The sequence below is a fragment of the Dama dama genome, chromosome 16 (assembly GCF_033118175.1).
Source record: "Dama dama isolate Ldn47 chromosome 16, ASM3311817v1, whole genome shotgun sequence".
NCBI lineage: Eukaryota > Metazoa > Chordata > Mammalia > Artiodactyla > Cervidae > Dama > Dama dama.
In genome coordinates this window covers 39321764-39345526 of record NC_083696.1, presented here as the reverse complement: position 1 = coordinate 39345526, position 23763 = coordinate 39321764, and the positions used below count along the sequence as shown (strand labels likewise).

At 37.6% G+C, this 23763-nt stretch overlaps 1 protein-coding gene across 2 annotated transcripts in view; it reads left to right on the top strand.

Moving 5' to 3' along the window:
• Positions 1-23763, top strand: part of ADAM28 (ADAM metallopeptidase domain 28) — a 72426-nt gene that overhangs the window by 21800 nt on the left and 26863 nt on the right. For both annotated transcript variants that reach the window (XM_061164051.1, XM_061164052.1), the window contains exons 7-13: positions 1269-1340; positions 2612-2683; positions 7809-7978; positions 10353-10437; positions 15566-15696; positions 18894-19071; positions 20840-20929. In XM_061164051.1, the coding sequence (XP_061020034.1) occupies positions 1269-1340; positions 2612-2683; positions 7809-7978; positions 10353-10437; positions 15566-15696; positions 18894-19071; positions 20840-20929 (798 nt within the window). The remainder of the gene's footprint in view (positions 1-1268; positions 1341-2611; positions 2684-7808; positions 7979-10352; positions 10438-15565; positions 15697-18893; positions 19072-20839; positions 20930-23763) is intronic.

Sequence of the window (23763 nt, the reverse complement as noted above, 5' to 3'; positions counted from 1 at the left end):
TCTTGAGAAATCTGTATGTGGGTCAGGAAGCAACAGTTAGTCCTGGACATGGAACAACAGACTGGTTCCAAATAGGAAAAGGAGTACGTCAAGGCTGTATGTTGTCACTCTGCTTATTTAATTTATATGCAGAGTACATCATGCGAAATGCTGGGCTGGATGAAGCACAAGCTGGAATCAAGATTTCCAGGAGAAAAAAAAAAAAAAGATTGCCGGGAGAAATATCAATCACGTCAGAGATGTAGATGACACCACCCTTATGGCAGAAAGCAAGGAAGAGTCTCTTGATGAAAGTGAAAGAGGAGAGTGAAAAAGTTGGCTTAAAACCCTACATTTGGAAAATAACAACATGGTATCTGGTCCCATCACTTCATGGCAAATAGATGGTGAAACATTGGAAACAGTGACAGACTTTATTTTCTTGGGCTGCAAAATCACTGCAGGTGGTGATTGCAGCCATGAAATTAAAAGACATTTGCTCCTTGGAATAAAAACCAACCTAGACAGCATATTAAAAAGCAGAGACATTACTTTACCAACAAAAGTCCATCTAGTCAAAGCTATGATTTTTCCAGTGGTCATGTATAGATGTGAGAGTTGGACTATAAAGAAAGCAGAGTGCCAAAGAATTGATGCTTTTGAACTGTGGTATTGGAGAAGACTCTTGAGAGTACCCTGAACTGCAAGGAGATCCAACCAGTCCATCCTAAAGGAAATCAGTCCTGAATATTCAACAGAAGGACTGATGCTGTAGTTGAAGCTTCAATACCTTAGCCATCTGATGGGAAGAACTGACTCATTTGCAAAGACCCTGATGCTGGGAAAGATTTAAGGCAGGAGGAGAAGGGAACGACAGAGGATGACATAGTTGGATGGAGTCACTGGCTTGATGGGCATGAGTTTGAGCAAGCTCTGGGAGTTGGTGATGGACAGGGAAGCCTGGCATGCTGCAGTCCATGGGGTCACAGAGTCGGACACGACTGAGTGACTGAACTGAACTGATTAATTAGTTATGCAATCCTTTACACTCTGGTAAAAATGAAGGGCCCAGATTAGAATATCACCAATGTCTCTTTTACTTATGACATTCTGAGTCTAGTATAAGGTGATTTTGGTGGTTAGTTAGAGTCAAAATGGCAGTATTGTCTTCCTTCTTTCCCAGGTACCAACCAACTCTTATTAAATTACACATTTCAAATTTAAGAATGATTCTTATAGAGAGAGACATTGCCTTAGTAATTTTCCTTTTTATTTTTATTTTTTTACAGACATCCAAAGACCAGAAAGCTTGGGAAAAAAAGAAATATGTAGAATATTATTTGGTCCTGGACCATGGTGAGGTAATTATATTAAATAAATGAGTCTTTTAAAATGCTATACTGCATAAGTTTATTATGCAAGATATTAAATAATGGATATGTTCTTAAAATAATGAATATGAACTATTCTTTTTTGTAAATTTAGAAATTTGACATGCATTTAGGCTGATATGATTTTGCCTTTTAAGGAATGAGTACCTAACATAATATGCCTAAACTGATCTTTTTGCACTATAATGCTCCTTTCTTATTGTCTCAAGAACTCCAAACTTATTTTCTAATTAAATTCTTTAGTCACTTGTTTTATGTTAAATAGTTAAATCATTGGTAAATTAAAGTTTATGCTTATCAGGGAGTGGTACATTTTTAAAAGAGCTAATAGAATTTTCTGAAAAAGGCACTTTTGGGTAATGTTCATTCTTAATCTTTTTTTAAAAAATTTGAAATAAAGCTTTATTTACAAAAGCATGTCATGGGCCACATTGGGTTCTTAGTTTGCAGATGCCTGACCTAAAAGCCAGAATCCAAAGTGAAAGTTAAAGCTATTCGTTTGGCAAAACTAGCCTATAAAAAAATTAGGACCACAAACTGAGAAAAATCATTTGTAGCATGTGTGACTGATAAAAGCCTAGATTCTTAACTTGGAAAAATGTTCATCACAAAGAAAAGAAGACAAGGACTCTGATAGAAAACTCTGTAAAGAATTTTTCATTTAGTTATATAACACATGGAGCTTTGGTTACAGTTTTGAATGCATTTTAATATATTGATTGTTCTAAACCTGAATTCCACATATGTGATCACAAAGGAAAACTTATGTTATGATAATATAAGTTAATTCATTTTTGACCTCTCTTTTTATATAAAGTTTGACCCCTTATTATATAAAGTTATATATATATATATATATATATATATACTTATTACATAAAGTTTTGACCTTTCTTATTATACTAAATTCATTTACTGCTCATATTTCTTTAAATGAATAGACTCTTCCTTGCACTAGTTCTACACAGTTTAAGAAGCCATGGTATTTAACTGAAAATACTTCAGGAATAGTTCCTTAGAGCTTTACACTGAGATAGTACTTTATGGGATGAAACATCATCTTCTAAAGTGCTTTCATTTAGCTAGAGAAATAAAGAAGTGTTTTGTTTTTAATGTTTAAGGGCTAGCTTTTATAATTGATCATTAACTATAATACGTAAAATTAGTGAAATTGCTATTTTTAACCTTCTAATTTCATTCATTTCTATCAATGTCTGTATTTTGTCTGTGTTGTTTTTTAGTTTAAAAAGTACAGTCAAGATCTAGAGGAAATAAGAAAGACGGTATTTGAGATGGTCAATTACATCAACATGGTATGATATATTTTATTGAGTGTTGTTTTAACAATTTGTTAGGTGGTGTCACTGGTTATTTCATGAGACAGGGAAGAAAAACCAATGCTTCTAAGAATATGGCTGACTGTCTCTTGAAAGGTGACCATAACTTTGGCTACTTCATTGAATATTAATATTACATGATAGAGAAGTATGTCACCTACTTGCCACATTATTCGTAGGTCCATCAAGATTTAGAAGGTGGTTTTGTTTCATGGTCTTTGTTTTCTAAAGCCCAGTAAGAAAATGCTGACATACAAATCCCAATAGAAAACCAAATGGAAAAACCAACTAACCAACCAATGAGATAAGCCAAACTCTGGTACAATAACAGCTTTCGCTACATTATCTCATTTAAACCTTGAACAACTCTAACATATTATTAAATCTAATTTATAGCTAATGAATTAGCTTCTAAGACACAAAATAACTTGCCTAAAATCACAAAGTTAGATAACAATAGAGAGAAGATTTTATCTTAGATTGGTTAGATTTCCAAGCCTATTTTCATTGTACAACTGTTGATTCAGTCTTTAAACATGATTTTATCATCTAATTTCCATTAAAATTATATTTATATCCCTTCTATTCAAACCTTGTTAGTTGAACATATAGTTAGCCTACTTAGTTGAAATGGCTGAGTCACCTGTGGTCCTGCAATTACTGTAACAATAGAAATGAAATGAAGACGGACTCAGTGACCAAGGTCATATCTCATTTTCTCACCACAGAGAGTATGCTGACTCCTCTTAAGAGACCTCAAGAAGTGGCCATGTTTATTGAGCACTTACTTTGTGCCAAGTATTTTTCTAGATTATGGAAATAAAAAGGGGAACAAAACTGACAAATATCTCTTTCTTCAAGGCATTATTCTTCCCTTCAGGAAGTTAGCATTCTTGTTCAAAGAGGCAAACGAGTCAAATAAATAGTGTGTAAGATGATGATATGTACTATAAAGAATAATAAAACAGTTTTAAAAAAGAGAGAGAAAGAGAAAGGAAGAGAAAGATTTACATGTATGCATTGTGGTTTGGTGGTTTTGTTTTGTTTTGTTTTTCTTCTTTTTTGGCTATGCTAATTCTTTGTTGCAGCACTCAGGTTCTTCATCGTGGCATGCACCCTACTCTAGTTGCAATGCATGGGCCCTCTGGTTATGGTGTGAGGGCTTCGTTGCCCTGCAGCATGTGGGATTTAGTTCCCTGATCAGGGATCAAACTCCAATCCCCCTACATTGGAAGATGGTTTCTTTACCAGAGAACCACCAGTGAAGTCCTGCAGTGAGATGTCTTGGGTGCTGTGTTAATAGGGAAGTCATCTCAAATAGGGTAATATTTGAGCAGAGACTTGTAGGAAAGAGACAGATCTAACCCTAGGAAGAAAAAATGACCTGAGTGTCGAACCTAGATTGCCTTGCTTGAGGAGTAAGTGGAAGGCCAGGGCCAAGAGAGGGAGATGACATCTAAAGGTAGTGGTGGCCAAAACTTGAAGGCCCTAGTGAGCCTGTGTAAGGACTTTGCTATTTTTTTTTTAATAAAACATAGTTGATTGACAATGTTGTATTAATTTCTGCTGTATAGCAGTGATTCAGTTATACATTTACGTACATTCTTTTATATTCTTTCTCATTATGTTATCACAGGATAAACCATTGCAAAGTATGTTCCTTGTACTATACAGTAGGACCTTGTTGTTTATCCATCCTATAAATAATAGCTTGCATCAGCTCATCTCAAACTCCTAATCCATCCCCCCCACACCACCCTCTCCCCCTTGGCAACTACAGGTCAGTTCTCTGTCTGAGAGTCTGTTTCTGTTTCATGAGTCAATTCATTTATGTTATATTTTAGATCTCACAGATAAGTGATCACAGATGGTATTTAGGATTTTGTTTTTCTTAATGAGTGAGGAAGACATTAGAAAGCCTAACCTGAGATGTGATATGTTTAGATCTGGGTTCTTAAAAGATGACTTTGGCTGTTCTGTTGAAGATAAACTGAAGGAGCGCAAGAGCAGAAACAAGGCCAGGTAGGGGAATTATGTCATAATTCAGGCTAAGAGATAGTGGTGGCTTGAGAGAAATCGGTGATGGGTGACCTACTGGGAAGGTCTGATCTCTGGATAGAGTGACTTGAGTTTATAAGGTGGATGGGATATGAGAAGCATAAAAAAAGAAAGAAGTCAGGTGACATCAAGGGTTTTGACCTGAGCAACTTCAAGAATGTGAAGCAATGGTGGGGGAACAATGGGAATATTTCAGAGAAGAGATTAGGCTTTCCATTTTGGACACATCAACTTTGAGGTATCTTTTTGTACAAAGACTTCTAGGTGGAAATCCTGAAGATTGGAGTTCAGGGCAAGGTCTGAGTGGAGATATAAATCTATACCTTTTTTTAAACTTGGGCATTATTTATTTATTTTTAATTTATTTTTTAATTTGATTCTAATTGCTTTACAATGCTGTGTTAATTTCTACAACAGTGTGAATTAGCTATATGTGTAGCACACATAGGTGGCATAAGATGGGTCAGCAAACTGTGCCATGTGGACCAACTGTGGCCTGTTGCCTCTTTATAAAATAAAGTTTTATTCAAACATAGCCATGCCCATTTGTTTACATTGTCTATGGTTGCTTTCTTGCTACAATACCAAAGGTGGTAAGTGATTGCAGCCAAGACCATGTGGCCTTAAAGCCTAAAATATTTTCTATCTGAATCTTTACAGAAAATATTTGTAAAATCACCAGGGAAATGGGTGTAGGTAAGCAGGAAAAAGACACAAAAATATATCCTTGAAACACTTCTTTGAGGATGAGTAAGAGGGGAGGAGGTGAGAGTGGAGGTGAGACCAAGGAGTAGACAGTAAAGAAAAGAAAAGGAAAAGTTGTGGTTGTGGAAGCTACTTGAAACAAACATCTATCAAAGAAAGACATAACCAATGATGTGAGATGCTTCTGAGGACCAGGGACTGGCCATTGGCTTTAACAAAGGAGAAATTATTGATCTCCTGGATGAAGCAACAGACTGTGAAAATCATGATTTTAGGGAGTCCAGAGGCCATGAGAGACATGAACTTAGAAACAGCAAATAAAGATTTGTTTTTTCTGGTAGTTTTTGTTATAAATGGGAGCAGAGAAATGGGGCATAACTCAAAGGAGGAAAAATCACAAAGAGAAATTCCCCCCGCCACAATGAGGCATCCTTTTGATGCTGATGAGAATCATTGCACAGAAGGCTCAACACTGACAATGCAAAGAAGATGGGAGAATTGCTAGAGGAATCTCTTTGATATGGGGTGAGATGGCAGGTCCGGTGCATAAGTGAGGAAGCTGGCCTTGGGCTCACAGACCTGTCATTCATACAGTGAAGAAGGGGAAGTACAGGTTGTTTGAACAGGTGTAGACCAGTGTGGGTGGATGGGTGGAGCTTGTGGAAATTCTCTTCTGGTTGCATCTGTACTCTTCAATGAATCTGCTCAAAGTGAGGACCTGAAAGAAAGTGCCAGAATGTTTAAGAAAGAGAGGCATGTGCAGAAAGCTGTGAGAGTGAATGGACTTTGGAAATACAGCAGGTTTGCTGGAGGGTGTTTCAGACCACTTGAGGTTAGTAGTCATGTCTTCTGAGTGAAAGCAGTCAACATCATTTGCTTTCCTCTGTCTGAAATCAGAGCTTGATAGAGGAGAAACAGAAAGGACAGTTTGTTTTAACCAGGACTGAAGTTTTGTCAGGTGGGTGAAATAAAAGGAAGAGAGAAATAAGAAAGTTGGAAAACAATCAAAGCAAGATTTTAATCTGGTTAGATTTTTACTTCCCTTTTGATGATAACTGCTTTTCAACACTTTTCTTGTTTTCTTTTTTAAAAAATGTCTTCTCAAATTTCTTAGCAGGAAGTTTCCCCAAGAGAAAGTCTTAACTGTGTTTTCCCCCCAGCTTTATTGAGATATATTTGACTTATTATATTGGACAGATTTAAGGCATTCAATATGTTGATTTGGTATACTTATATATTGCAAAATGATTAGTTTTGCTAACCTGATGGATTGGTGAACACCTCCATCATGTCACATGATTCCATCAGGTTTTTTTTGTGTGTGTGTGTGATGAGAACATTTAGAGATCTACCCTTTTTGCAATTTTGAAGCATAGAATACAGTATCATTAACTGTAATCCCCATATTGTACATTAGATCCCCAGAACTTACTTATCTTCTAACTGGAAGTTTGTACTCTTTGACCAACACTGCAGTTTTACAAACTATAGTAGCAATATAAGTTTTTATCTGTAAAGTAAGTGTATTGTCTCATAAGCTTAACTGGTTATTTCTAAAGGTATCCTATGTGTGCTGTAGATTCTTTGGTTCAATCCAGTTCGATAACAGAGTCCCTTACTTTATAGTAACTCATATATGCAGGACTTTTCCATGTAGCCTTTTCCTTTTCTGATGTTCAAATCAGCACCAAGTCAAGCTTGCTAATTCTTTTTAAAACTTTATTTATTTTCCATAGCAAGATTTTTTTAACTTTTTATTTTGTGTTGGAGTATAGCCAATGAACAATACGGTAATAGTTTCAGGGGGACAGTGAAGGGACTCAGCCATACCTATACATGTATCCATTCTCCTCCAAACTCCTCTCCCATTCAGGCTGCTACATCACCCTGAACAGAGTTCTCTGTGCTTACAGTGGGTCCTTGTTGGTTATCCATTTTAAATATAGCCAAGCTTGTTAATTCTGAAAAATTATGACTCTGAGAAAGTTACATAGCAATTGAGAAAATACATTTATAGTGAAGTCATAGTCATGAACTACTAGCAGGATATTATAATATTTCTTGAGGTTGCAAGCAGGAAAAATTTGTTTCAATAGACCCTTTGTCACAGAAAAAAGGAGTTTATAAACCTGAACTAAGAGTGTGTGTCTTGCCTACAAACGGGGATGCTAGCATCTGGCAAAAGAGATGGTGACTTCCATTACACAAGTATGTTTGGAAATAAGGTTTTTACAGTGTAATTGTAAAGAAGTTTGAAAATCTGGAGTACATAGAAAATATTAAAAGATAATAGCACCATTATGAATAGTTGCTTTGCCATTTTTTTCTTTTTTAACAGCTTTATAAAAAGCTCAATACTTACGTGGCCTTAATTGGGATGGAGCTCTGGAATGACGAGGATAAGATATATATATCTTCCAATGCAAGCCTCACTTTAGAAAATTTTTCTAAGTGGAGGGCAAATGTCCTCCTGAAGAGAAAGCACCATGATGTTGCTCAGCTACTCACGTATGTATAGATTTTCCCCCTTTTTGCATTCTGTGGTATTTGGCATAGACATCTTTCAAAGTCTTGACAAAGTAAATGGTATCTCAAAGCATTACAGGTTTACACATAGGGTGCTAAAAGTTTACAAAATATTCTTTTGGATCTTACATTGCACATGGTCTTCTTTTCTTTTCTTTTTTTTTTTTTTTAAAGAGAGAGAAGCTGTACGGGAGCAATGATTCATCAGAAGCTTTTTTGATTGTTACTTGGTCTATAACAGAACAGAAAGACAGGGTTTAGATAATGGGGGCTTCCCTGGTGTCTCCGCAGTAAAGAACCTGCCTGCCAGTGCAGCAGATGCAGTTTTGATCCCTGGGTTGGGAAGATCCCCTGGAGGAGGAAACGGCAACCCACTCCAGTATTCTTGCCTGGAAAATCCCAAGGATAGAGGAGCCTGGTGGGCTATAGTCTGTAAGGTCACAAAGAGTTGGATACGACTTAGCGACTGGACGACAACAGCAGCGGCTACACGGGATGTGAATACTGCAAAGCTGGTTCACTGGGGTTATCTTTGAAGGATAGCCACCCACAGTCTCTCAGTTTGGGAAGATGAGTTCCAGACTCAGGGACTCAGCACAAGACATACCTCATTTGAACAGCAGTATAGGAATTAAACTTAATGACTGAGCTACAAACATAAGAATATGGGAATTAAACTTTTACTAGACTGGCTCCAGGACCATGCTCAAATTGTAGTAGAATCTGGTGTTGTGAAATAATTAAGGTAGAGAGATGTAAATCATGACCAGGATGACAGATTGTACAGATAAGGCATGGTAATCCAATATCAAGAGCAGATTTCCTGAATAGACCAGAATAAACAGGATAAAAGGACTAAAAAGATAATGGTAGAGGAAAGAACTGTGCTATCATGTGTAAATTGAAAGTCTTACCATTTCTCTGACAAATTGACAAAATACGCCTATACTTGGGCATCATCAGGTAGGCATCTAATATGGACTCTAAGATTCCAAATGAACTCTCTCCACAGGAAAGAGAAAGCAAAATAGTGAACTCCATAATGGAGGAGAATTTTATTTTTTATAAATGAGCTAGGAGCAAGGATTAAATCCACAAAAATGTAGACTTGAATATAAAAATTTTCTAATATAATTTTAAAAGACAATACAAATGCCGTAAATCTTTTAGAGTATCATGTGTGACACAAAGTATCATTTCAAAATAACAGATAACTCCATAAGGAATGGAAAGTGGAAGGAAGTTCTCTAATTTCTTCATTTTTTATGGCAAAATGTACTCTCTCCATTCTTGATGTTGATAAGTGGGAAAACATAGGTTCAACTTTTTATGTAAATGCATCTACTAAGGGAATTTGGAAAATAATACATACTTTGCAAATTTCTGGAGACAGGCCAGAGTGACCTTCTTGAACAGATAGCACAATAGTAATAATCAAAAAAACATGTGGAATAATTACAAATTGAAAGGAAAACAAAATGGAATAAAATTTTAAAAAGAAACTAAAATGACTGAAGACCAAATATATTATCTATGTGAACAAATGCAAGTAGTTAAAATATCTCTTAAACAGGACAGATATTTCAATTGCATAAGTACTTCAATAATACAAAAGCTTTCAGAATGGGCCCAGATTCCAAATCCAGCTACAGCTATAGCAGTGCTAAAAGAAAATCAAAGCAAACATATATAAAAATATATGAGGAAAATATAAATTAAAATGAAGGATATTTTAAAAATGAAAGATATTTCACTTTAATATATATATTTATATACATTTATAATTTAATTTATATTTATAAAGCAAAAATATTAACAGTGATTACATCCAGATGCCTGGATTTAGATGGTATGACAACCATCATATAAAAAAAAGTGTCATGAGTTTCTCTGCTAATCAGCATTCTAGAGGAATTGTCTATAGAAAAATGTCTATTATTAGAATCATGAGTGCCTGCCAAGTTGTTTCAGTTGTGTCCCACTTTTTGCAAACCCATGGACCATAGCCCATTTCATGGGATTCTCTGTTCGTGGGATTCTCCAGGCAAGAATACAGGAGTTGGTTGCCATTTCCTCCTCCAGGGGATCTTTCCCACCCAGGAATCGGAGTCTCTTATGTATCCTGTATTGGCAGTCAAATTATTTACCACTAGCCCCACCTGCGGAGAAGGCAATGGCAGCCCACTCCAGTACTCTTGGGTGGAAAATCCCATGGATGGAGGAGCCTGGTAGGCTGCAGTCCATGGGGTCGCTAAGAGTCAGACATGACTGATGTGACTTAGCAGCAGCAGCAGCAGCCCCACCTGGGAAGCCCAATTAGAATCATAAGTTGTATCAATTTCTTTCTTTTTCACAGGACAGTAGAATTTTCTGGAACAACTGTGGGCCTCGCTTACATGTCTACAATGTGCTCTCCTGATTTTTCTGCTGGCATCATTAAGGTTTGTTTAAAGATAAAATTGTTGGTTCTACAGTTCAAGTCTGTCAAGGGCTGTTGTGCTGAATCTATGGAGAAAATATTGTTTTTCTCCTTTAATCTGTTGATGTGGGAAATAACATTGATGGAATTTCAAATATTGCCTCAATCTTGCACATTCACCATAAACCCAGCATGGTCATAATGTATTATATCTTGTATATATTACTAAATTCAACATGTTAACATATCATGAGGATTTTTACGTCTATATTCAGAAGGGATATTAGTCTGTAGTTGTCTTTTCCTATAATGTGTATTTTTCAGGTTTTACTCTTAGGGCAAATATCAGTATAAACTTGACCATATGCAATGATGTGCAATTTTCAATTTTCTGGAATATTTGAATAAAATCAGTTTGTTTTTTTCTGGAATATTTGAGTAAAATCAGTATTATTGTTGTTTAGTCACTAAGTCGTGTCTGACTCTTTTGCCACACCATAGACTATAGCCTGCCAGGCTTCTTTGTCCTTGGGATTTCCCAAATAGTGGAGAAGGTTGCCATTTCCTCCTCCAGGGGATGTTTCCGACCCAGGGATCAAACCTACATCTCTTACATCTCCTGCATTGGCAGGTAGATTCTTTACCACTGAGCCACCAGGGAAGCCCAAATCAGTACTATAACATAGTAAAATGTTCAGTACAATTCATCAGTAAAACCATACAGGCCTGATATTTTTTGTTGCAAGGTTTTTAAGCATGCAATCAATTCTTCAATAAATATAGAGCTATTCAGCTTATTTATCTTTTCTTAAGTAAGCCATGGTAGTTTGTGTTTCAAGGAAAGTTGTCCATTTCATTTAAGTTGGCATAAATTTGTTGATGATATTCCCTTACTATCTTTTTAATGTATGAACCATTTATAGTGATTTCCCCTCTGTCATTCATGATATTAGTAATTTGTGTGTGTGTGGATCAGGGGAGGGTTTCCCCATGATCAATTTGGCTAGGGTGTATCAATTTTATTGATCTCAGAGAAACAGTTTTAGCTTTACTGATGCTCCTATGGTTTTTCTGATTTCTATTTCATTGATTTCAGTTCCTGTCTTGACTATTGATTCTTTTCTTGCTTTCTCTGTATTTAATTTGTTCTTTTTTTAGTTAAGTAAGGAAGAATTTTAAATCATGAACTTGATACTTTTATTCTTTTCAAATATGATAATTTAATGCTATTAATTTCTTACTATGCACTGCTTTAGCTGCATCTGAGATATTTGGATATGTGTGTTTTCATTTTTATTAACAAAATTTTTTCTAATCTTCATTTTTTTTTCATTTAGTTTTATTAGTTGGAGGTTAATTACTTTACAATATTGTAGTGGTTTTTGCCATACACTGACATGAATCAGCCATGGATTTACATGTGTTCCCCATCCCGATCCCCCCTCCCGCCTCCCTCCCCATCCCATCCCTCTGGGTCTTCCCAGTGCACCAGCCCTGAGCACCCGTCTCATGCATCCAACCTGGGCTGGTGATCTGTTTCACCCTTGATAGTATACATGTTTCAATGCTGTTCTTTCAGAATGTCCCACCCTCACCTTCTCCCACAGAGTCCCAAAGTCTGTTCTGTACATCTGTGTCTCTTTTTCTGTTTTGCATATAGGGTTATCGTTACCATCTTTTTAAATTCCATATTTATGCATTAGTATACTGTATTGGTCTTCATCTTTCTGGCTTACTTCACTCTGTATAATGGGCTCCAGTTTCATCCAGCTCATTAGAACTGATTCAAATGAATTCTTTTTAATGGCTGAGTAATATTCCATTGTGTATATGTACCATAGCTTCCTTATCCATTCGTCTGCTGATGGGCATCTAGGTTGCTTCCATGTCCTGGCTATTATAAACAGTGCTGCGATGAACATTGGGGTGCACGTGTCTCTTTCAGATCTAGTTTCCTCGGTGTGTATGCCCAGGAGTGGGATTGCTGGGTCATATGGCACTTCTATTTCCAGTTTTTTAAGGAATCTCCACACTGTTCTCCATAGCGGCTGTTCTAGTTTGCATTCCCACCAAGAGTGTAAGAGGGTTCCCTTTTCTCCACACCCTCTCCAGCATTTATTGCTTGTAGACTTTTGGATAGCAGCCATCCTGACTGGCATGTAATGGTACCTCATTGTGGTTTTTTATTTGCATTTCTCTGATAATGAGTGATGTTGAGCATCTTTTCATGTGTTTGTTAGCCATCTGTATGTCTTCTTTGGAGAAATGTCTGTTTAGTTCTTTGACCCATTTTTTGATTGGGTCATTTATTTTTCTGGAATTGAGCTGCAGGAGCTGCTTGTATACTTCTGAGATTAACCCTTTGTCTGTTGCTTCATTTGCTATTATTTTCTCCCAATCTGAGGGCTGTCTTTTCACCTTGCTTATAGTTTCCTTTGTTGTGCAAAAGCTTTTAAGTTTCATTAGGTCGCATTTGTTTATTTTTGCTTTTATTTCCAATATTCTGGGAGGTGGGTCATAGAGGATCCTGCTGTGATTTGTGTCGGAGGGTGTTTTGCCTATGTTCTCCTCTAGGAGTTTTATAGTTTCTGGTCTTACATTTAGATCTTTAATCCATTTTGAGTTTATTTTTGAGTATGGTGTTAGGAGGTGTTCTAGTTTCATTCTTTTACAAGTGGTTGACCAGTTTTCCCAGCACCACTTGTTAAAGAGGTTGTCTTTTTTCCATTGTATATCCTTGCCTCCTTTGTCGAAGATAAGGTGTCCATAGGTAAGTGGATTTATCTCTGGGCTTTCTATTCTGTTCCATTGATCTATATTTCTGTCTTTGTGCCAGTACCATACTGTCTTGATGACTGTGGCTTTGTAGTAGAGCCTGAAGTCAGGCAGGTTGATTCCTCTAATCTTCATTTTGATTTCTTTTTGGGTTCATGTATTATTTAGATATTCAGGTCAATTTAGATTTGATCCATTTATCATATTATGTTCCTCTTTTTCCTGAATTATTCCTGTTGTAAAGTTTACTTTATCCAATATGAGTATAATACTTTGTGGACAGTTTACTTGATACAACATTTTCCTTCCTTTAATTTTTAACATATAGATTTCTTTCCATTTAAAGAAGATTTCTGCTAGACATTATACACATGGGTTTTTTTTTTTTTAATCTAGTCTGCCAATCTGTATTTTACATTGTATGCTTAAGTAATTTATATGTAATACATTACTGATATTGTTGAACTAAAATCTGTCATCTTGCTAGATGTTTCCTATACCATCTCTTCTATTTTTTCTGCCTTTTTAGAATTGAGTATTCAAAAAATAATTTCATTTACCTCCATTATTAGCTTTTTATTGACTTTTCTTTTTAATGGCTGCTGGGATTTATTATACACATCTGCTTATCTGTTTTACCTTTGTTATTGCTGTTGTTCTGTCACTCAGTTGTGTCTGACTCTTTGCAATCCCAAGGACTGCAGCACACCAGGCTTCCCTTTGTTTTTCCTCTGTTTCCTTGCATTGTTCACTTAAGAAGGCTTTATTACCTCTCCTTGCTATTCTCTGGAACTCTACATTCATTTGGGTATATCTTTCCCTTTCTCCTTTGCCTTTCACTTCTCTTCTTTTTTCAGCTATTTGTAAGGCCTCCTCAGACAATCATTTTGCTTCTTGCATTTCTTTTTCTTTGGGATGGTTTTGATCACTGCCTCCTGTACAATGTTATGAACCCCTGTCTGTAGTTCTTCAGGCACTCTGCCTATCAGATCTAATCCCTTGAATCTATTTGTCATATCCACTGTATAATCATAAGGAATTTGATTTAGGTCATATCTGAATGGCTTAGTGGTTTTCCCTACTTTCCTCAACTTAAGTCTGAATTTTGCAATAAGGAGCTCATGATCTGAGTCACAGTCAGCTCTAGGTCCCATTTTTGCTGACTGTGTAGAACCTCTCCATCTTTGTCTGCAAAGAATATAATCAATCTGATTTTCGTATTCCACCATCTGATGAAGTCCATGTGTAGAGTTATCTCTTGTGTTGTTGGCAGAGGGTATTCTCTTGGCATTCTCTTGGCAAACCTCTGTTAGCCTTTGCTCTGCTTCATTTTGGAGAAGGAAATGGCAATCCATTCCAGTACTCTTGCCTGGAGAATCCCTTGGACAGAGGAGCCTGGCAGGTTAGAGTCCATGGGGTTGCAGGGTCAGACATGACTGAGCAACTCACACACACACACACACACACACACACACACACACTGCTTCATTTTGTACTTCAAAGCCAAACTTGCCTGTTACTCCAGGTATATCTTGACTCCCTACTTTTGTATTCCAATCCCCTATGATGAAAAAGACATCTTTTTTTGGTGTTAGTTCTAAAAGGTCTTGTAGGTCTTCATAGAACCATTTGACTTCAGCTTCTTCAGCATTAGGGGCATAGGCTTGGATTACTGTGATGTTGAATGTTTTGCCTTGGAAATGAACTGAGATCATTCTGTCATTTTTGAGACTGCAGCCAAGTACTGCATTTCGGACTCTTTTGTTGACTGTGAAAGCTACTCCATTCTTCTAAAGGATTCTCACCCACAGTAGTAGATATAATGAGCATCTGAATTAAATTCGCCTATTCCCATCCAATTTAGTTCACTGATTTCCTAAAATGTTGATGTTCACTCTGCTATCTGTTTGACCACTTCCAGTTTATCTTGATTCATGGACCCAGCATTCCAGGCTCCTGCGCAATTTTGTTCTTTATAACATTGGACTTCACTTTCACCACCAGATGCATGCACAACTGCATCTGCACGAATGCATGATGCATTTCTGCTTTGGCCCAGCCTCTTCACTCTTTCTGGAGCTATTTCTCTGCTCTTCCCCAGTAGCGTATTGGACACCTACAGAAGATGAGGTGGGGGCCTCATCTTCTGGCATCATATCTTTTGCCTTTTCATACTGTTCATGGGGTTCTCAAGGCAAGAATATTCAAGTGGTTTGTCATTTCCTTCTCCAGTAGACCACGTTGACAAGGTGAGGAGGCTGAAGCTAAAATCAGACTCTCTACTCCACTCGGCTTCAGTAAAAATATTTAATTATTTCCTGAATGATAATTCAGTTTGCAAACCAGAGGATCTGTCTCTCTATTCTTATCCTCAGGATCACAGTCCCAATGCACTTCAGGTTGCAGGAACCATGGCCCATGAAATGGGCCATAACTTCGGGATGTTTCATGACAATTACAATTGCAAGTGCCCTTCTATAGAATGTGTGATGGACAGATCATTAAGGTGAGCCTTTCTGGGGAGATGATACTTATTCTTGTTTTGGGTTCAGTCTGGGCTATGCTGCTCTTTTCTGTCATCTTCAGCAACCTGTTCAAACTTTCAAATTATTAAATAGTGGCATCACGACATGATCATGGATGTGGGTCTATACCAATCTACCTATACTGTCACACTCTTTGTGATGCCAAGGACTGTAGCCCACCAAGCTCCTCTGTCCTTGGAATTCTCTAGGCAAGAATACTGGAGTGAATTGCCATTTCCTTCTCCAAGGGATCTTCCCTACCCAGGTATCAAACCCAGGTCTCCTGCATTGCAGGCAGACTTTTTATCATCTGAGCCATTAAGGAAGCCCCATACCATCACATGGTACTATCTATATCATGTAATGTTTTTCATTAACTGAGACATAGTTTAAACATATTGTCTCTTTGCTGTTGGGGTGACATGTCACTCTATCCTCATCTTAGCTGCACAAGATCTGGGTTCAGAAGATCATTAGCAATTTACCACAGTTTCAATGAATTCAGATTGGTTGCTCATAAGGGAAAAGTTTTAGAAGAAAAATCTAATTAAAGAAGAAGGAAATTAGAACACTTCCTAACACCATAAACAAAAATAAACTAAAACTGGACTAAAGACCTAAATGTAAAGTGTAATACTATAGAACTCTTAGAGGAAAATATAGGTAGAACACTCCTGACATAAATCACAGCAGGATCTTTTTCTATCCACCTCCTAGAGGATTGAAAATAAAAACAAAAATAAACAAATGGGATCTAATTAAACTTAGAAGCTTTTGCACAGCAAAGGAAACCATAAAATGAAAAGACAACCCTCAGAATGGGAAAAAGTATTTGCAAATGAAACAACTGACAAGGGATTAACCTCCAAAGATATACAAACAGCTCATGTAGCTTAATATAAAAAAAAAAAACCAGACAATCCAATCAAAAAATGGGCAGAAGATCTAAATACATATTTTTCCAAAGAAGACATACAGACAGCTAAAATGCACATGGAAAGGTGCTCGACTCACTCATTATCAGAGAAAAGCAAATCAAAACTACAATGCGGTGTCACCTCACACTGCTCAGAATGGCCAACATCAAAGAATCTACAAATAGGGCTTCCCTGGTGGTTCAGTGGCTAGAAGTCTGCTTTGCAATGCAGGCAACAGCAGTTCTGTCACTGGACCGGGAAGATCCCACATGCTATGGAGCAACTAAGGCCGTGCGCCACAAATACTAAGCCCCTCTAGAGTCTGCAAGCCACAGCTACTGACACCTAGAGACTGTGCTCCATAGCAAGAGAGGCCACAGCAATAAAGAATAGCCCCCACATGCCATAACTAGAGAAAATCCACATCCAGCGGTGAAGACACAGCACAACCAAAAATAAATAAGTAAAACAATTATAAAAAAGAATGCATTTATTAAAAAAAATAACTACAAACCGTAAATGCTGAAGAGAGTATGAAGAAAAGGGAACCCTCCTCCACTGTTGGTGGGAACATAAATTGGTGCAGTCACTATGGAGAACAGTATGGAAGTGCCTTAAAACAATAAAATTAGAGCTATCATACCATCCAGCAATCCCTCTCTTGGGTATGTATATGGAGAAAATCATAATTCAGAAACATACATGTACCCCAATGTTTATTGCACCATTATTTACAATAGCCAGGATATGGAAGCAACTTAAATGTCCACTGACAGAGGAGTGGATAAAGAAGATGTGGTTCATATGAAATATTACTTAACCATAAAAAGAATGAAATAATGGCATTTGCAGTAACATAGAGGGATCTAGAGATTGTCATATTGAGTGAAGTCAGACAAAGACAAATATATGATATCACTTATACATGGAATCTAAAAATAGGGTACAAATGAACTTGTCTATAAAACAGAAATAAAGTTACAGATGTAGAAAACAAACTTATGTTATCAGGGGTTTAGGTGGGGAATACATTGGGAGATCGTTTTTGATATATATACTCTACTATGTATAAAATAGATAACTGATAAGGACCTACTGTAGACCACAGGGAACTCTACTCAGTACTCTGTAATTGCCAATATGGGAATAGAATCTTAAAAAGAATGGACTTATATATAGAGCTGATTCACTTTGCTGTATGCCTGAAACTAACACAGCATTATGCATCAACCATACTCTATAACGGAATTTTTTAAAAAAAGAATGTTCCCACAGGAAGATGAGGAAGTCTTTGAAAAGAGATTACACACTCCTTTGTGTGTAATCTCTGAGGCAAAACTGCTGTGGAATTTTATCTTTAAAAACCCCACAATTCCTTTGATGTGTTCACTTTCTCTTGTATTTCCCTCTCTCAGTTCACCTAAGCTAAAGTTAAATCTCCCATGCCTTCCACAAAATAGAATATGGCTTGCAGGCCAGTTACATATCTTATGCTATCTCTTCCAGATATCACTGCATTTTTAAAAATTTTTTTAAATTTTTATTTACAGTTGATTTACAATGCTGTATTCTTCTGTACAGCAAAGTGACTCATATATATATATATATATATATATATATATGTATATGTATATACATATGTATGTATATGCACATGAATGTATATATATTATTTTTCATATTCTTTTCCATTATGGTTTGTCACAGAATATTGAATATAGTTTCCTGTGCCGTACAGTAAGACCTTGTTTTTTATCCATTCTATATATGAGAGTTTGCCTCTGTTAATCCCAAAACCCCCATTCCTTCCCTCCTCTCCTCCCACCACTGCCTTTTTAAATCTCATCCTTATTTGTGGAATGAAGAGGGGCTATCAATTTAACTTTCTCTGAAGGAAAGTGAATTCTTAAACATATAAGTAAACATAATTTTAGTGCCTTTATGGTTTCACAACCAAAATGACCTAAGGCTGAATGAATGAGGTTATCATGATAAATTAGAAGAATTTTCAGTTTATTAAACAGCAGCTTGGATGCTCTACTTTGAGATGTGGCCATACTTGCTCATTAAGCTGGAGGTGTATATACTTGCCCAGGTGAGCTAATTCAGGCACAAAAATATGAGCTGATGATTTAGCAGCTGTTGAGTGGATTCCATTCATTCTTTCGGGTTATGTTTTGAGTACATCACACTCAGCATCTGATATTTCTCCCTATCTACTCAGTGTAATTGTATTGGTTTCTCTTTCCTTACCTTTACAGCAAAAATGTACCTACAGACTTCAGTTCCTGCAGCTGGGCCAGCTTTGAAAGATTCTTTGAAGATAAATTATCCAATTGCCTCTTTAATGTTCCACTGCCTACAGAAATCATATCCACCCCGATCTGTGGGAACAAGTTGGTAGAAATGGGAGAAGACTGTGACTGTGGGACCCCTGAGGTACCACCAGCTCTTTTTAAAACGATCTAGTTTGTTTTTCAATTCCTTAAGAGATGAACTATAAAAGAACATGTGTGTGCATGCTAAGTCGCTTCAGTCATGTCCGACTCTTTGGGACCCCATGGATCGTAGCCTGCCAGATGTCTCTGTCCATATGATTCTCCAGGCAAGAATACTGGAGTGGATTGCCATGCCCTCCTCCAGGGGATCTTCCCCATCCAGGGATTGAACCAGAGTCTCTTACATCTCCTGCATTGGCAGCTGGTTCTTTACCACTGGCCCCACCTGGGAAGCCCAAATGAACCTTGCATTTCCTGTAATTTTGTAAATTTGTGTTTGTAGACAGTGGTCAGGTCAACCTTTCTCACAAAAAAACCCTGAATTGCTTAAGATCTTCCTTGTTTCCTTCTCAACATTCCTTCCCCATCTTCTGTTTTACAAGTTCCACCCACCAGCTTGGGCTTCATATCCTCAACCCTCCTTTTTTGGGAGAAATACCTCACATTTCTTATGTGCCTGAGACTTACTTGGCAGTTACTTTAGATCTAGCCCTATGATAGGTCTCAGAGAGTGGAAATAGCTTGCTTAGGGTCACTGGGCTGGTAAATGGAGGAGACAAGATCGGGATTCAGGTGTTAGGTATTAGGTGTGTTTGTTTTAGCAACCCTGGAGCCTCCCTGCCCTGGGATTCAATCATTTCTTACTGCTTTGGGACTCAGAAATTGTTATCGCTCGAAGTGCCTGGCTTGGTCTCACCCTCTTGACAGGGCAGCCAGGACTCTGAATGGGACCTTTGCCCCTATCTTATTAACATTCAAGTGAGTACCATGCCAAGCCCTTAAGGTGTGAGCCTTTAAGTAACTTGAAAACCGTGCATGCTTGCTCAGTGTCCAACTCTTCAACCCCATGGACTATAGCCCACCAGGCTCCTCTGTCCATGGGACTTTCCAGGCAAGGATACTGGAATGGGTTGCCATTTCCTCCTCCAAGGGATCTTCCCGACCCAGAGATCCAACTCTGTCTCCTGTGTCTCCTGCACCGGCAGGTGGATTCTTTACCACTGCACCACCCGAGAAGCCTAACTTCAAAATAGGATTACACATTTATCTTTTCTGTAGGAAAAAGGAAACTTTCCCAGATGATGTTTGTTTGAAATAAGGTTAAGAGTTTCAACACTAAAAATTTGTGACTCTAAATACATCCCACCTTTTGGCCAAATCTGAACAGCCGCAAGGGGAGTTTCCCGAGTAGGTTTTCCCGCCATGCCTCGTGTAGGTGCCTGATTTCCCAGAAACAAGGAGGAGAGAAGAAGACAAAGAATAGTGCCTTACAGAGAATTGAGTTAAATGTCAAACTTGAATAAAGAACTCTATTTTTAGATTTTCTGTACATGCTCTAAAGCTTAAACTTACTGCTGGATAGATACAAAACTGGTGAGCTGAACTACTTATGTTCATTAGTTAGAAGAATTTGATTTTCAAAAACTATCCCTTTCTTTTGTTTTCTTTCATATTTCACCAAAAATAGACCATGCTCAGTATTAATCTGGTAAATTGGAGAAGTTAGAAAAGATATTAAAAAAAAAAAGATGTAAGTAGAATTCAGATAAACTCAATATTTCTAATGTTAAGCTTGTGTTTCTCCCCCCCAAATTATTTTCAGACCATATCAAAGGAATGTCTGTGTGATGAATAAATTATATTATGAATAGTGCCAAAATGAGACCAAAAGCTAACCTGGCATTTACATTTGTTTTTGGATTTCTTAGGAATGTACCAACATTTGCTGTGATGCAAAAACATGTAAAGTGAAAGAAAATGTTCAATGTGCATTAGGAGAATGCTGTGAAAAGTGCCAGGTAAGATTATTATTTATTTATAACTTAATAATTATGTTTGCTTTTTGTTTTCTTTTCTGTACTAAAATCTTATCTTAGAGATTATGTTAAATGAAATAGGCAAAGTAATATTTTTCTGTCTGTAAAATAATGTTAGCTACCATCTCTCAAGTTCTCACTAAACACTTTGAAAACATGGGCTCTTTAATTCTCTGACAGCCCTTTGAGGTAGATATTATATTTAATTTTGTTTTTGAGGGAACAGAGTCTCAGAACAGAAAATGTACAAAATAATACAACCACTAAATGGCAAACTCCAAATATGACCAGTTCTAAAGCCAATGTTTGGTTATTCCTACCTCCTGTTTCTTCTGATGCCATGGGATCTTCTTGGACCAAGTCCAGTAACTGTTTACATATATCCTTTGTCAACAAAAAATGAATCAGTTGATCTAAGAAAGAAATGGAGAACTTTATTCTAATCAAATTGAGGATCATAACTGGGGAAGAGCATCTCAGAATGCTCTGGAAACCAGTGAGCCCATTAGGAGTCAAAACACAGTTGTGTAAGTTTTTCAAGACAAGTACATTAAATAACATATTATTGATAATTTATACAATCCAGATCTAAGTGCCATCATGGTCCCTTACAAGCTCAAGAAGGACTGTTATTTTTAAGGAGTTTTCTTGTTGGTGCTGGGAGGATGTTGCTCTTTGTGGTTGAGCAGGTGTTTCTGCCCATGGGGAGGTTTGGTTCATCCTGATGCAGATGCACAATGCACAGTTAGGGGAGAGAGGAGGCCATAGGGCAGAGATACTTTTTTATGTTTAAATTTTTCTTGTCTTGCCATAAAATATGAATTTTATTTCACAGTTTAATAATGGCTAGTGGTAAATTTATTTTGAATAATATAGGGGTTCCTTCATCTTCATCCTTTGAAGTGACTTCCGGGTGAAATTCTTAGGAAAAAGACTTAGGATGAGGATGCTCTGTCAATTTCTCTGTGGGGCTTTTTTGAACTTCTCTTCCAGTTAAGAGTTCAGCATGTTACATTCTACTATGGCACAGAATTCTGTATTATGATTATTTATCTGTTTTCTTAATTAGACTGATTGTTAAGGTCCAGGTTCTGATTCATGCTCACTTGACAAAGAATTGCATACATTTTAAATACATGGTAATCATGTGGAAAAGGAATATGCAGATGGCATGCTGGGTTATAGGTAGTGTTTGGGATAGATTTTTTTTTTTTTTTTTTGCTTTTGGTTTTGTTTTGTTTTGATGTTGGAGGGAGAGGAAAGAAATAAAGAAAGCCAAAAGGAAGAAAATTGGAGAATGTAAGTAGTATTCAGCAAGTATTTATTAAGTCCCATTTGTTAGAGATTATGGGTGATAAAAAAAAAACGTAGCTTGTCTCTAACAAGCTGTGTGTGCAGTGCTTAGTCACTCAGCAGTGTCTGCTTCTTTGTAATCCTTTGGACTGTAGCCTGCCAGGCTCCTCCATCTGTCAGGGGAGTGTGTAATTTCCTCAGTTCTGTCTCACCGCAACAACGATTTGAAATGGCTGACCAGTGTTACACCTCTGTTACAGCTCAGCTTATTCAGCAAGCAAAGGATAGTACACCCTCAAGGCGTGAGGGCAGGCCAACCCCAAAGGAGAGGCCTCAATCTGTCTTGACTTCCTCCTTTTATTCTTTTGTTTCCTCCCCGCTGAGTGTGCCCTATGCAAATTGGGCTAGCCAAGAAGCCGGTATGTTTGTTTCACCAGAAGTTCTCACTCCAGTCCACAGGGTTTCTGTTGTTCCATATTTGCAGGCTTTTCCCTTTCTTTTTTAGCCACTGCCATTTTGGACTCCTTTTTCCTATTCTAACTACCTAACATTCCCCCCTCAAGAGATGGGAGGCCCAATTCTTTGGGAATAGGGGCGTCAGAGTCTCTCTGGCTACTTTCTGCTGAGCTGGGACAGTGAGGTGCATTGGACCTCCCCCTCTTTCTAGTCTCAAGCCTCAGAGTCCTTATAGCGGTGTCCATCTAAGGGTGAGTGATATTTTTCATGGTTGGATGTAGTTTCATATATCCTTATTGAACTAGCACTGCATTTTGTAGCTTGTTGCCCGGGCAGAGACAAAATTGGTTAAACAATTGATAACGCATGGAACAATCATAAGCAGCATCTATATGCTGATAACAGGGATTAGCAGGGGCATTAGCCAACTCCAAATCCCCTTTTGCCAAGAGAAAGATCCCCAAAGAGAGATTGTAATCACCCTGAGAACCCTCCAGCTTGTTCTTTGAGCTCGTTCTTTGAGATCCCATAGGATTTGAATGTTTTTCTTGAGGACCATGAGACTTTAACTTAGCTGGAGGTATTTACCCAGAAACAACACATCTCATTCAAGACGGCTCAAGTCCCTTCTTGTTCAGCAATCAGGAAATCTATCTTCTGGATTTTTCTGTATTTTGGAGTATAACCCCTGCCAAGCTGTGTTGGCTCTTTAGAGCTATCCTGAGAAATCTTATCCCCAGAAACTTAATTTTGGGGGTGTTCATTAGAATGGCACTCATCTGTAGTCCCGAATAGGTATCTTAGATCTCCCAGGGTCTCACAGGTGTACTGAGTGTCCTCTTCTGTTTTCTTCCACAGCTTGACTCATGAGTAGTAAATCCAGGAGTTGTGTCCTGGTACCTTGACTGTTGTGGGGGTAGAAAGGATTACAGGATAGGGGGCCCTTCCATTTGGGCTGGAGTTGAGCCTTTGGGGACCCATCTTTCCAGACTTTAATTTGAACTTGAGTCTCTGAAGCATATTGTGGTAGGCTTTTAGAATCTTTTGGGTCCTGGTTGACAACCCAC